At 39.4% G+C, this 15,899-nt stretch overlaps 1 protein-coding gene across 4 annotated transcripts in view; it reads right to left on the bottom strand.

The window, feature by feature from the left end:
* Positions 1–15,899, bottom strand: part of SYNPO2 (synaptopodin 2) — a 176,118-nt gene that overhangs the window by 13,323 nt on the left and 146,896 nt on the right. For 2 of the 4 annotated variants that reach the window (XR_001883071.1, XM_017860536.1), the window contains exon 4: positions 13,483–15,665. The exons of 1 other annotated variant lie outside the window; for it this stretch is intronic. Coding sequence is in view for 2 of the 3 variants with exons in the window: in XM_017860536.1 (XP_017716025.1) it covers positions 13,483–15,665 (2,183 nt within the window). In the remaining variant the exon portion in view is untranslated. Of the gene's footprint in view, positions 1–8,086; positions 8,404–13,481; positions 15,666–15,899 lie in introns of those variants that run through there. One more of the 4 variants, XM_017860537.1, reaches the window with a different exon arrangement.

Below are 15,899 nucleotides of genomic sequence, written 5' to 3' on the forward strand. Positions count from 1 at the left end.
GGGAGTTTTTTAGGGTTTTGCTTTTTTGAGACAGGGTCTTGCTCTATCACCCAGGCTGGAGAGCAGTGGGGCTATCATAGCTCACTGCAGCCTTAACCTCCCAGGCTCAAGACACCCTCTCACCTCAGCCTCTCAAGCTGCTTGCAGTGAGCCACTGCACCGAGCATGTGGGAAGTTTTTGTAGAGAAAAATGTTGGTACCTGGCACATGGTAAGCACTTAATTTGATATGAGAGTCATGATTATCACTATAAAAAACTAACATGTTTTATATTGTATTCAGTTATAATTATGTGACTGCTATTTGAAGTGGAGCTAAAAGCCCGTAAGAAAAATTATTTCCCAACTAAAATGCCTTTTGCTTTTTTAGAGGAAAATTTTATCAGTTATGACTTTAAAAACAAGGACTCTTAAGAAATGTGTACATACCATGTAACAACCTTGATTTGGCTTTTGCACAATAACATTCCCCAAACTTCCCACTGATGTATTTAGAAGCATCCTCTGTTCCAACTTCTAATTACTTTAAAAATCTCTGACAATTCAAAGCTAGCTAATGGCAATGACGAAGACACATCAGCAACTATACAGTGTGTGACAACATAGTTTCACAAAGATATGGAGAATACAGGATGAGGAAAATGACTGACTTGACCTTTGTAACTGTTTTTCTGTCCACTATGTTTCTAAGCTTATTAAATGGAACCTTTGATTAATATCCTGGGCCCTGGGGAAACTGTTTAACCTACTCTTCTTTGAGACATGTAAGATTTACTCCCTATCATATTTATGTTTTCCTGGTCAAAAACATGACCCCAGGGTGAGGTTTAAAATTAGGGATCATAATCACTTGAACCCGGGAGGCGGAGGTTGGTTGCAGTGAGCCGAGATCACGCCACTGCACTCCAGCCTGGGCGACAGAGTGAGACTCCATCTCAAAAATAAAATAAATATATAAAAATAAAATTAGGAATCATAAATCCAGCTCTTCATCAGGAAAGGCATCAACAGCTTGTTTTCTTAAGCACAGAGTAGAAAAAAATTATGCTCAATTCCCTTATCACATCTCTGGTCCAAATGGTAAGTTTTATTTAATGATATCTTTCCTGTTTGAGGGAATTTGCACAATAATTTCATGTATGTCATTTCATTTTAGAGACATGGAGATGCCACAAACTATGTGGGATTTTCAAATGTATGATTGTTTTGCTGGAGGAGAAACATGAGTTAAAGCGAAATATGATGGTCACGATCATGTGCTTTTCAAATACAAATGGGAAACTTAGGATAAATCTTTTATCAGAAGTATCCCGGTTACATTTCTTCAGAATAAGCAGCATTTACTTCCACTGAAAACACTAATTCCAGATATATTTGTAGTCTGTCATTAATGGTTGAAAGGATGTCTCGGGAGGTATTGGAATGCATGTCTACTTATTAAACATTTGAAATTAGAGACCAAATACTTAATTTTGCCCATGGCTTTAGCTGCTATTACAGCTGGTTTTTATTGGCATAGCTTTTTTTTTTTTTTGAGATGGAGTCTGGCTCTGTCGCCCAGGCTGGACTGCAGTAGTATGATATGGACTCACTGCAACCTCCACTCCCTGGGTTCAAGCGATTCTCCTGCCTCACCCTCCTGAGCAGCTGGGATTACAGGCATGTGCCACCACGCCCAGCTAATTTTTGTGTTTTTAATAGAGGCGGGGTTTTGCCATGTTGACCAGACTGGTCTTAAACTCCTGACCTCAAGTGATCCACCCACCTCGGCTTCCCAAAGTGCTGGGATTACAGGCGTGAACGACCACGCCTGGCTGGCACAGCTTTCTTAATGCATTCATGAAGCTGTAATGTATAATTGTCTAGAGATAGCATTGCATGTTAATACTACAGCAAATTTTGCTATGTAGACCACACATTTATTAAAAGGATCTCATTCTTTAGTATTCTCCTGACTTCTCCCCATCCCAAAGTTTGCCTTCATTTTGATTTGATTTTAGGTATTTATTAACTACTACAATTGTTAAATAATTTTTTTCACTTTTAGTATTGATTCATACAAATGCATTGATGAATTTACGAAAATATTATGAATTAACTAAAATACTACATCAGCCTTCTTAACTGCTATGGATATATAATCTTAGCCTAAGATAAAAAGTAACTTCTGGAGATACTAAAATGGCTAGGCCCTCATCAATACACATTTGAGAGAAAGAGAGGAAGAGAGAGATCCTTTAGTAGTATGTATGTCTAAATTCTTAAGCAATTATCCATTAAAAAAATAAAAAATCTGGCAGTAAACCGAGATCATGCCACTGCACTCTAGCCTGGATGACAGAGCGAGACTGTCTAACAACAAAACAAAACAAAACAAAACAAAACAAAACAAAACAAAAAAGGAAAAAAAAAACAAACAACCAAACAAACAATAAAAAAAAAATACAACGAACAGATCAGTCGTTCACTGACCACATGGCATCAAGCCTGTGAAGTGACCTAGGCTCCAGCATTAACCCGTCATTTATAATATCCAGCTCTCCCATTAGTCTTTTCTCCTCCTGGTAAATGTACAAACATATATTTCACATCACAGAACTTCCAAATACGTCACCATCTTTTTTGCTTTAGAAATAAACTTTAGTGCCTCAAAGTTTTGAAAACAATGTGCTCGTTAGGATCAAAGCCGTCACCAAGTGGGCCTGCCTGTTTCTTTGTTCTGTATACTCTTGTAACATGTAAGCAGCCTCTGACTGATTTTGCATTTTGTTGACATACTACTGTATTTGCCAAGATTAATGTTAAAGTTAAACAAAAATATTGGGCTCTTTCCCTATGAGGCATAAAGTGCATGAACTTCCTTTTTCTTTTGAAAATTTTATAATCATATTTATTTTCATTTTAAAAAGCTAATATGCATTCAAAGTGCTTCAAAATTTTCCTTTAGCCTAGATCCCAAAATAAGAATGTTTAGATTACTGCCAGATATACTTAAGCTAGTTATTAGTAAGAACATTTTGGATTTGGAGATAACAGAGTCTAGGGCCCAACAACCAAGGGAAGTCATACCATCCTTTTCCCCAGAGATAAGAAAAAACAGCCAAGGAAATTCAATCTCTTTTCTAGATGATAAAATTGTATCATTCTATTCTATTCCTAGAAATATTTATACTCATTCTTGATTAGAGGCAGGGGGTCAGATAAAAATCACATCTCAAGACCCCGTTTAGTTTTTTTTTTTTTTTTTTTTTTTTTTTTTTTTTAAAGAATATTCAAAGCAAATTGCAATGCAACGAGTTTTAGAATGGCTGCCTGCGAAGCCCTGAGAGGGAAGGAGAGTTTGCTGCCACCTCCTGGACGTTTGAAATAAAATCCGCAGGATGAGTGCTTCAGCGCCTGTTCCTTTTAGACAGGGCACTAAGACTGTGGCAGCAGGTGCAGTTTACAAGTCTGGCTGTCCCTGACTGGATAAACAGGAAAACTATTTATGGGTTTTAAAGAATAAAGTTGACTTAAGTGGTTCGCATGTTAGAAAAGTGTTTTTCAAAGTGTAGTTCACAGCCCATTAGCATCAGAATCACCTAGGTTGAATGTTACAAAAACAAATTCCTAGGCCCCACCCAGACCTAGTAAATCAGAATCTCTAAGGTGGGGCTATCTCTAAGGTGGGGAAATCTTAATTTTACACTAGGAGCAAAAATTGGAAAGTTATATGTTGCAACACCATGAAGGGAATAGTTTGCTCATACTAAAGTGCTGTATATAAAGGAAATCATAATAGTCCATTCAATGTAAAATTAAAATTAAAAGTTCTAAGTAGTATATTTAACATTGCTCTTTATTTCAGTAATACCACCCACAATTAGTTGTGACATTTCAGTGAGTATTTCATAATGTAGAATTCAAAATCTAGCCCATATTGGACTTACGTGAAGAATTATGATCTGCACCACTTGATAAACAGTAATAAGTAATCCAACCACAACCAGCAGACTATGAGTGTGGATTAAAAAAACAAAAACAAAAACAAAACTCCAAACCAAAGATCTAATTGTGGAAGGATTGGAATGAAACCTTAAATTAGTACTTTATATTACTGCAACCAATTCCTTAGAGATTCTTAGCTCTAGAAAATGGTTTTGTGAACATTTCTTTATCAGTATTAGATATGCTAGGTGAAAAAAGAACTAACGGGTTTTTAGTGCAGAAAGAGATCTAGTTTTGCTTTATTTTCAAATGTAATTAAATGGCACAAAAGGAGAATAAAACTAAATCAATTTAGTTGTTTTTGAAACAAAAGCTATTCTGGATTCAGATACAATGTTCAGAATCTTAGCTTGCTTTGATTTTTTTCTTCAAGATGAGTCTTGACTTCTGCTTCTGACTCAGAAGGATTCTAGAAGTACCAGAAAACCCACAAAAATTCCCTGGGTTTGAAAGGCAGCTGGAATATTAAGTTCCTTCCTATGTCAGTGGCTCAGCTTCTTAGAACTGTTTTTCATCACTTGCCCTGAGCTGGGAGTTTGCTCTGTTCAGGCCAAGGTTTCACTCTTTCTGTTTTTGGAAAGTGATCATGCTTCTCAGGCAAGGGGATCAATTACTCTAAAAAGGCCAGGTTGCTGACCCTTTGTCCTAGGACAGTGTGGAAAGGAGGGATAAGGACAGCTGTGAGCTGCGCCCTCCTAGGTCAGCCCAACTGTTGCAGGTCTGAAGTGGGGTAGTCTCAGGGATAGAGTTGCCAACTGCTCCACTTTCAGTGTAATAGGCCTATTTAAGCTTCAACTGTGCTACCAGGTTACTCAGGATACCAACTATCTTGTTTAGAGAATATGTTTGGTTTACAGACATTTCCCCAGAAGAACTCTCTTCATATTGCCAAGTCCACTACATTCATTCTATTTAATATTGGTACTTTGAACTGAAACAGTGTCTTTATAGTAGAGGCTCAAAGATGATGTTAAGTTTATTTTATAAAAATATTGAACCAGTCTTTTTGAATCTGGTCTCATCTTTGTATACCACGAAAAGAATGCTAGCACAATAGATGAATGCAAAGCAGGAAAAAATGGACAAACAAGCTGAATACAGAGGAATGTAAACATATAAACTTCAGTAAGAAGAAAAAAGAGAAAAAACAAAGATCTCTCAATTAACAACTCCTGGGAATAGATTTCTTGTGTCAATGTGAGATTGATAGCGACACTACTTCTACCTTTTCTATTTTAGTTGTGGGTCTCAAACTGGGATTCATATTAACAGAGAACACAAAAGAACTTCTTTAATTGTGTTTTCCTCATTGGAAGTTTTTGAAATAGTAGCTATTGTTTATTGAGTGCCCCTTAGAATAATAACAATAGCTAACATGTGTTGAATACTTTCTCTGTGTCAGGCACTGCTTTATATACATAATGCATATTGTTTCATTTAACCTTCATAATAACTTGTGAAGTACACCTATTATTGTTTCCATTTCACTGCTGAGGTACTGAAGCACAGGGCGACTGAATCTTTTATCTAAAGTCTCCCAACCAGCAGGAGGCAGGCCTGAGACTCAGAGGCAGGCAGTGTGGCCCTAGAGCCCACACTCTTAACCACTACAAGTGTATTTCTTGTGGGCTCAAGGTTTACACATCTTATCTCATCTAATAGTATGTGAAGTTCATTTAATACGTGATTACTTTTTGCTTTTCCTAAATTAAAAAAAATCATGTCTTCTGTTTAATTTAAAAATTGGAAGGAATCTTATTCTCTGAATTATTGTTACTGAAATTTGAGGGTTTCTCTCATCACTATTCTGTTCTTCCTTTGGCACAGGTATAAATTACCATAACTCTGGTAATATATGATGCTAGTTGGCTGGAAGCAGTAGGTGTTTGAGGCATTTGGTCTAGTGCATTGTGAGAATTTGTTCAATGAAAACCAGCAAAATGTTGAGCTTCCCTTTGCCGTTACTGAGTTATAATAAGCAATTAGGCTGAGGGAAATAAAAACTACAGCTTTTCCCCATGTACCCTGTTTAAAAATGTTTATCGCTTGGAGCTACCACACTCTAAGATGTTTCAGTATTTCTTACTTTGATTTAGAAGGTTTAGTGTAACTTTGGAGTTATCTCTGAGACATGTAAAACTCATCAATTCTGATGAGCAGTTCCTTTTATCTGTGACCTGAGTCTTCTTGCAATTAAGGAAGATAATATAGCCTTGTGGTTAGAAGACAGCCATGGATTTTGACTGTTGGGTCCTGAGGCTTAGCCCTACCATGTTATACAAGTTCCTTAACTTTTCTTTACCTCAATTTCCTCATCTTAAAGTGAGATGATAATAGTACCTACATCATACTTTCTTCATTTTGTGGTGACAAAAAAAGTGCTTAGAATGCTACCTAGCACATCATAAGCCCTCATAATTGTTACCTTATTAGTGGCTCTATGATTTTAAATTAAGGCAATAAAGCTCTGCAAATGTAATGAGTTTTTACAATTAACCTAGAAGCTCACATCTTCTTTTTTTGAAGTTGGTGATGGGACTATTCAAAACCCATGTTTAGAATCTATTACACTAGTTCCTCAGGAGATGTTTTCAAAATAACGATGATATATAAAAGGAAAAAAAAAAACTACTGGAAAAAATATAAGGTTTAAAAGTGTCCTTGCAGGGAAGACTTTGACAGAAATAACTGTTGAGAAATCTTCCACTGAGGAATCTTTGAGGCAGGAAGGGTTTGCTGCCTCATACACTTGACTGCTAGCCTGACTGGGATTGGCACCGTGACACTCTAAGATTCCAGGGGTAACTATTTTTCAGAGTGTAGTCTGAAATACTGAAAACTTGTGACTCCCTCGGTATTATTCTGTTTAGAATTATTCTTGTTGAAATGCCTTAAGTTATTATTGATTTAGTAGCAAGCCATGCTAGGTGCTGATTCACTACTTAATAAGAAAGTTCCTGAATTACATTTAGTTAAAATGGCAGAAAGCCAAAGGGAGCACTTCCTTTTATGCAGAGACTTTGATTATGGTTTATTTTAAAAAATCACATTCTTCCCCGTTCCCAGCCGATGAACAACACCTATTCATTCTGAAATAAGAAAATGAAAGAATTTTGAGAAGTCACACAACATTGCTGTCAATTTCACTTTTTTTTTTAAACTAATAAAACAGATGCTTCTTTTTCAGAGATGGGTTTTCACTTTCAACATGCATCATAGCATCTGATTTTCTGAGCCATCTTGGGAAATGGAGTCTTTCCTAATATCACTGAATGTGGTCAAAGCCATCTACGAAGCATAGACAGTAGGCTCTTGGTGAATCAGTTTGGGAAATTCACAATTAAGCAGTCTCAGGGAGTGAAATTCTGGGGTCTGATGAGACTGTGGAAACCACGTGGTACTGTAGGGAGTGCACAGGTTTGGATGCTAGACAAATATCTAAGTCTAACCCTAATCCACTATTTATAAGCTTAGTGATTGTTGCACAAGTTGTTTAGCTTCTCTGAGCTTAGATACCTCGTCTGTAAAACGGGAATAATATCTTCTTTTTCAGTGTAATACTGAAGAATAAATGAAATCACAGTATAACTGGTTAAGAATTCAGGCTGCAGAATGAATCCAGGGGCCATTACTTAACATTGTATGATCTTTGGCAAGTTACTCAACCCCTTTGTGCCTCAGAATCTCATCTGTAATCTGTAAAATGGGGATAATGTTCATACCTAGCTCACGAGGACTGCTGATTAAAAGCAGTAATCTGTGAAAGATACTCAGCACAAGTCAGGGCCCAAATTTTGTGCTCAGCTAATGTTAGCTATTATCAAAACTTATGTAAAATATTTAACACACTTCCTGCGTATAGTAGAAACTTAATACATTAACTCCTATCTTTTCCTCAGGACTCATGAGATTATTTGAATGACTGCTACAGCTTCTGTCCCCACCCATGTCATCCTAACTTGAACCAAAATGCTTCATTCTGGGTTGTTGCATGGTCTTGATTATTGTGCCAAATAAAAGTATCAAAGATTATCTGACTTCTACCGTGTATCCTGAAGAAAAGACAAATCAAAACACTATGGCTTTTGTTATTTACTTCCAAGAAGAACATTTTTCTGTTTATTCTTAGAATGTGCATTTTTTTTTCAACTCAGGGCCAAGTACAACCTTTTGGTTTTAAAATTGTTTTCAACTCTGGGCCAAGTACAATCTTTTGATTTAAAAATTTTTTTTCATGAACAAACCATCACTAGTTATTAAGGAGCTGAAGAAATAGGAGCTGTGAAAGCAGGATTTCTTCATGTTACCTTTGAATGTTGTTATTTTGAGTATTATCATTATCAGGTAGAGGAAGAAAGGTAGGCTGGGAAGTAGATCCTTATGATATCTTGACTACAGATCCCAGATTTACATTTCAGCAGTCACAGAGCACATGTAATTTAGATAAACATGTCAAGAATGACATAAACAGAGTTAAACACGAGGAGCTTTACATGTGGAACCAAAAAATAAAAATTAGAAAAATTATTACCTATATTAACAAAAAATTACTTAAACTCTAGGACTCTGTAGAAGTCTAGCTTTCTCCCCTGTACACTTGGGATGCACTTTATTGGCTGGCAAAACCTTTGATAACATCAGAAGTCTGAGAAATGTCTGACAAGATTTGATACTTAAAATTAAATTTCTCTTTATTCAATTGCCATTGAGTAGTGCTGTGATTTCCAAGTGCCAGGTAGTTTGGTGTACAAATATACATACCACAGAAACATACAGTTTTTTAAAAAAATTAAGAAACTGGCTGCACCTGACAACATCAAGAAAAAAGATAATTCTGATTCAAGGGCTTCTCCAGAAGATGGGGTTTCATTGGCATGACGCTCGTAGGATGACCTGTTGTTTTTGTACTATTTTTTCTAGAGCCATAGAGGGATGACAGTCACTGGCTTCTTAGAGCAATTTTGCCTGGTGTCTGGATCCTGTGGGAATTTATTAGCTTGCTTTGTGGCCCTTGGCCATCCCTGGTGGGACATCTAGAGAAGAATTCAATTCTGCTTTTTCCCAGAATAATTGTTGACTAACTCAGCAGCACCAAAGTGTCACAGGCGTCTTTGTGTCCCCCAGAGTCCAATGATATGTGGAACCAAGACCAGCGAGGGTCATGTTTCTGGGAATACAATGTTGGCTCTTAGAATTTATATATTTTTTTCTCATGAACTTATAAAAATGTTTAAAACAAACTCAACAACTCTGATGTTAAAAGGGAATGAGCACACGCCCCACGACTTCCCTCTAGAAGCATTTCAAGCATTTAGATTTTCAAAAAACAATCATTTCTTTTTGATGACCATGACTTCAAATGCCATGCCTGCTGGGCCAGTGGTGACTCATCAAACAGCAACTGATTTCAATAACTTACCCTTAGAATGTGGGTGCTTGCAGGAGCCCTAGTTTGTAACTGGACGAAATCATACACAGCAAAGGGCCTTTATTTGATAGATTAAATCTAAACGCAGACACTAACAGCCATGTGTCTTCTGCTCTTAAGAGGGTTTACTGTGAAAGAGCCACACAGAGTGTTCGACATGCCACTCAGCAGTCAAATGACCTTCAAAGTTCTTTAACCTTGTAACTGCAAATAGGAAAATGGTCTCACATACGTTAGTCCACCCCCTTTCAATGTAGACCATGTGTTTTTGACATCTCAGATGTGACTCGTGCTGCCAGGCTAGAATTTAGGCTGTGTGATAATTCTCAGCTGTCCTACGATGCCTGCTTCTTGAAAGAAGTCGACACTTTCTAGAATAGCTAAATAACCCGGGCTTATTTTAAAGCATTGTTTGTAACTCAGATTGGTTTTCCTATGGTTAAAATAAGTGCTTCTTGTGAAAATTAAATAAAACAGTCAATTCAAAGGCTTTATACACATTACCACTAACAATCATACTAAACATATTTTGAAGTACAAAGTTTGACATGCTCTAGAATGACAACCCAAATGTGTCTTATAAAACATATTCCTAACAAGGTATGCTTTACACTACCAATGCAGAAACTGTGTATTTTTTCCTCTCTAAAAAACAGGATGTGTCAAAATGACAAATGTTGTAAGATTAAAGTGGCAATGCTCAGATTCCCACTCTTACCAGTTCTGGGATTCACTCTGCCCTCCTAGAAGACTGAGGGGAATATGCTGTACTTACATGTCCATGGAACCTTTCTTCCTCCTAGAATCCCAAGTGTTATGCAGATTCACTACAGCACAATATTCCGGTCAGGAAGAGAGGTTGACACATGATTAAGGGGAAACTTGTGGAAAGAGAAATGTTTAAGGTCCTGCAGAAAATCAGTGACTGTGATGACCTTGTTCGTTTATATTCTAGTGCCTGTATTTAAACCGTGCAGTGGATTTGGAATGATATACATAAGGCACCTAACATAACATAGGAACTCAGTAAATGATTGTCACTCTTGAGCTGGCAATGAAAACCGACTTCGTGGATGCTCTGTCTAGAAATTATGCTAAGGACAAAGGAAGAAGCAAAGTCCTAAAAACCAAACAAAAACTGCCTGCCTACACCTTGTAACCAGCGGAGCAACCAATCAAACTAATACCAACACAGCTAAGCCAATAACACTCAGATTGAAAATGTACCCCCTGGGAAGGAGGCTGACGTCTGGAGGTCTAACTCTCCCTTCTGTCACACTGACATCACTTCCTTGGCCCCAACCTGAAAGGTGGCACATACAGCCCCCTGGTGGGGAAATAGGGAAAGCAAATTCCTCTTACTCCAGGGAGCTGGTTAGTCCTTCTCCCTCCCACTTCCCATCTCCCTCAGAGTGAGGTCAGACTTTATTGTGGATCTGGTTTTGGAGAACTTCCACCCTCTTCTATAAAGTGGGACTGTATGGTCCAAGATGAGACCTATGCTGCCAGTGCCCAGCTGAAGTTGTAGATGCTTTTACTGCATGCCTGACATGCCTCTTACAAGGTTTTGGGGAACTCCAAATAGTCCCAGGATGACCAGAAGACATAGTCATGTTATTTGCGTCTTTAGTTATCAACTCCAAATAATGGCTCTGCTAAGATTGCCACCTGTCCAACAGGAAATGGAAAGAAAACACTTCTCATTCCTGCATACCACACCACTAGACAACTGGAAATACTTCTGGGTCATTACCATCATAGGATACTTTTAAGCCGATGATCTCAAACTGACTACCTGTGTGTTCCATGTCTTTCCTCTAATTCATGCCGTTCTTTAAATGCTATGTTAAGAATGCAAAGCTATAAAAATGATCTTTTTTCCTGCTGCACCATACGAAGCCTTTTTTGGTTGCTCTATTACAAAAGAATTCAAAATGCAAGCATTCAACAGATTTCCTTTGCAGGGAACAAGTAATACAAACAACTGTGTTATATAATGAATAGATTGCTTTTTTCCTTTATCCTGTATTAATCTTAATTGGTTTCCCAAAAAGGCAAATAAGAGACCAAGCTACAGCCTGTGGTTGTAACCTCTAGGTAAATTTCCGCCAAAAGCAATGAAAGATTTTCCAGAGAAAAAGCAGAAGAATCAGCCCCATTGTTCTGCAGCTGACTTAATTCTCCTCTTTATGTTTTAGAAATACCTAATGATTACAGTTTTACAATGTATGGAGAAATAGATATGCTAACAACAATGAAATTGTTGTGGGAGCCACACAGAGAAATATCAGAGAAATTACTTAGATCAGAATAGCTTCATACAAGAAAGATTTTTTTAAAAATACAGACATTGAACAGATAAAGAAGACAGTAATATTTTAATAGGATAGTGAAAATACAGCAGATTGACAGTGACAGCAGAAAAGAACAGGAATACAGATATTTTCAGAGGATTAAAATGGTACTGTGTACCCTCAAACCAGGCAAGTTTTTCTGAGAGGTCTCTAAACATATCTCCTGCATAGAGCAGATGATTTTCCTTGGAGCTGTCATAAATGCTTTATAGTTCTCTACATTAATTCATGTCAAATATTTTCCATGGTTGGTCAGACTCAGACTTAAAATAGATCTGAGAAAGGTCTTCAGGTTTACTTTCAGTACCATTATTCACTTCATAGCCAGCTGGGTGACGACATGGTGTGTGGCCAATTCAAGTTTACAAGGTAACCTTGCCTGAATTATCCTGGTCCATCGAATACAAATAATAAAGTGAAGGTGAGAGAATAGAATTACAAGGAACATGGGAGAAGCAGTTGTCAAAAAGCAAAACGAACACAAGAAAAAAATCTGTGAGATCACTCAGAAATGATGCTAATAATTGTGTGTTCTCACCCCTACATCTCCACACACATGGGGTTCCTCGTGCTTCACAATCAGCCCCTGTAGTCAGTCAGTAAACCTTCAGGTCCCAATCATGTGGTTTCTCCAGGTAAAACAATAGCCATGCATACCTTTATGTGCGTCCTGCTTTTTACATGTTACTTCATTATCTTGTGTACTCCACCACTTGCCTCAGCTGAGGAAAACAAACTTATGCTTTCATGGGCAACTGGAGATCTAATCACTTAGTTCCTTAAGTAACCGGAGAGGGAGGGTAGGAATCCATCTTTAAAGATAATTATCCTTCTTTACTTATCCCATTTACTTCATTATTATTATTATTATTATTATTATTACTATTATTGAGACAAAGTCTCACTGTTGCCCAGGCTGATCTCCAACTCCCGGCCTCAAGCAGTCCTCCTACCTCAGCCTCCTATGGTGCTAGGATTCCAGGCACGAACCACCATGCCCGCCCCATTTACTTTAAATAAGTCTTCTGAAATGAGTTTATGTATGTGAAAACATCTGGCAAAGAACCTAATACATAACAAGTGCTCAGTAATTATTAAGACCCTCTTTCTTACCCACTTCTTACTAAACTATATACATTCCAACAGCCCTCCGAGTACCTTCTCTGTGATATCAAACAGGTGGCTGAGATTGACAGACCAGAGCTGCTCCCTGTCCTTGATAGATTCTTTATTCCTTTAACACTAGTAATAGAGATAAGGCACTACCTAAAAGGGAAATCTCAGTCAATATAGGTTATACCTTCACTACATTTGAACCTTTCAGCATAGGAGCACAACTGTTATGTTACGTAAAGGTTGATTCCTGATGTTTGATATCACTGATCACTGTCTTTCTTGTGGCTACAGCACAAATCCTAAGTATCCTGCTTACTTAATATAATGGTACACGTCTATTTTTGGGTGCTCCTGGATTTTTTAAGTGTGCAAAGAAGATAAATATATTTTAGGTCAATCTGAGTTGGATTTTGACTCATTAAAATATTATACTCCTTGGACCCAGAATAGGAGGTGACATATCTGAAATTAAGTAAGTTGAGGACTTTGCTAGGCATTCTCAGGGACTCAAGAAACACTGCAAACAATTCATTTCAAGCAAAGTGGACACTCAGCTTCAGCTACAAGATTACTCTTCCGCAACAGATGGTTTCCACACCTGAATTGTGACACCACTTTTCTTGGCTGAGAACTTTGGCCTTGGTGCCACAAAATAAGATGATGATGCTGATTCTTGCTTTGGCGAGGTGGGAATGCCCACAGGCACTGGGGATGCACTGACTGGTGAGGAGGCCTCTGCAAAGAAGGAAGGAGGAGAGGTATAGGCTGGTACCGAGTACACTGACGAAGCCTGCACATTCGTAGGTGAGGCAGCATTCACTGGCCGGGGAGGAAGAGCTTGCTTCATGGCCAGGGCTGAACTGACCTTGACTGATGACTTTTGGGGGAGGCCATCCTTTGCATCTGGAGGTTGGAAAGTAAACAAGGATGCATTGAGCTGATACGGTTGGTGCTTCATGACATCTAATGCATTAAGGGGTTTCTTCCCCTTTTTCTTGCCTGGTTTGGAGGCCTGTGCGGCTGATGGCTGAGACTTGAGAGCAGCCAGTGGGTAAGAGGGGGAGTGGATAGGGTTATAGGCCACAGGAGGAGGTGCTCGGACATTGGAGGAGTACTTCCAACTGGCGGGGAGAGATGGAGTGGGAGACTGAGCTCGAGCAGCGTGGGCCTGCACCGTGTCTGAATCCACCACATACTTCTCCATTCTCGACTGCCTCTTAGCAAAGAGCTGAGCTCCTCTACCGCTCATTCCTGGAAGCTCATTGGATGGTCCCACTGCACCAGGCTGAGCAGCATTGACTGCTGCTGTGGAAACTGTTGGTTTGGGTGTGTAATTCTGACTGGCTACTGCTGCTTGTGGTCCTTTGAAGGGACCAGCCACATTCAAAGAACTTGCAGGCCGAGCAGGAGGGTAAGAAGGCTGGGCTATTTTGATGGAGGAGACAACGGTGCCCTTTGATGGGTTGGATGTGGGGAAGGCAGGAGGTTGGGTGGGAGCCACTCCTGGAGACCAGACTGGGGAAACTGGAGTTACTGGTTGGGAGGATGAGGACTTGACGGCAGGTTTTGGAGCAACAGGAGGAGGGGTCTTTTGTTTGGCAGAGGAGCTCTGCATGAAATTACAAGCCTCTGCCCCCAAGCTGAGATAGTCTTCTTCCGGTCCGGAATCACCTCCAGCTCCAGTGCCCCGTTTGCCTTCTGAATTTTGAAGTAGTGACAAGAGTTCAGGATTTGGGCTTACTTTGGGCTCTTTAAAAGTAAACATGGGTTTTGTCGTGCTTCTTCTTTTGGCCTCCTGCAATATTCCTGTTCTTTTTGCTGGCACTGAGATCCTCTCATCTCGGGAAGCTATTCGCTCAGATGAATCGTAAAAGGCTGGCTGGGACCAGGGGGCAGCCTGGGGCCATGGAGGGGGCTGTGCTGGGCCAGCAATTGGACTTGATACCCCTCTGGAGAAGGCGTCAGGGGGTGGAGTGACTGCAGAGTAAGGTGGAGGTGCAGGAAAGTCAGCAATGGGACTCGTCATATTTCGGGTTGGCGAGTAGGGGGTGGCTGGCTGATTCACAGACCCTGGGAAGGGTTTGGCCGTTCTATTCATGGGGGCCATCCTCTGGATGTTTGCTGTCTCAGATGCCCCACTGAAGCCATTCTGTTGAGGAACATGGCCAAGACCATGACTCACCTCGATGTAGCTTTTGCTCACAGAGCTCTGCGTTCTCACTGACTCTTCCTCCCTTCTTTGGTAAGAAGTCGTAGTTCTCAGGCCATCCTTCTGGGCAGCATCTTGTTCTCTGCTTGGCATTCCACCTACCTTGTCCTCTTCTTTTTGGGCTGTGATCTGATCCATTCTCTCCCTCCTCTTGGCAAACATGAGGGCTCCCTTGCCTGTGGTGTCTGGTAACATCTCCATCTTGTCCCCTCTGTTCAGTTTCTTTTCAATGTCCACCAGTCCAGAATCCCAGTCAAAGTTCACAACTTGTGTGTTGTCGTCAACGTCAGACAATAACTCTTCATCCACCTCTGATTCGCTTGCACCAAGAAATGCTACTTCACATGTATCCTCCTTGTCACCTTCTTCCTCTTCGTCCACCTCTCGTTCAAGCTCGCCAGTACCGTAGCTAACTAGGGTGTATTTCCTGGCCCTCCGACGTCGCTTCTTAAACATCAACACTCCCTTGGAGTTGGGGTTGGGAGCATCTGTTAGAAGAAGGGCAATGCTTTTGCATTTAGATTTTGCTTCCTTCACTTGTTTTTCTGACAGGCTTTCACTCCTCCTGAGCCCTAGGGAGAGTAAAAAAAAAAAAAATTATATTGAGCTGATGAGTTCAAGGAAGACACCACAGCAACTCAGAAATGAACTCTCCTGGGGGAAAATAAATATGTATAAAATTACCATTGAGTACTGAATTTTGAAAGAATCCAACACATTTCTTTTTCTTATTTCTCTTAACGTATTTCCTTCTACAATAATATACTGTTCTCTTTGTTTACATAAAAACATTTTATATACACTGA

The sequence above is a fragment of the Rhinopithecus bieti genome, unplaced genomic scaffold (genome assembly GCF_001698545.2).
Source record: "Rhinopithecus bieti isolate Rb0 unplaced genomic scaffold, ASM169854v2 scaffold_55373, whole genome shotgun sequence".
In the NCBI taxonomy this organism is placed as follows: Eukaryota; Metazoa; Chordata; class Mammalia; order Primates; family Cercopithecidae; genus Rhinopithecus; species Rhinopithecus bieti.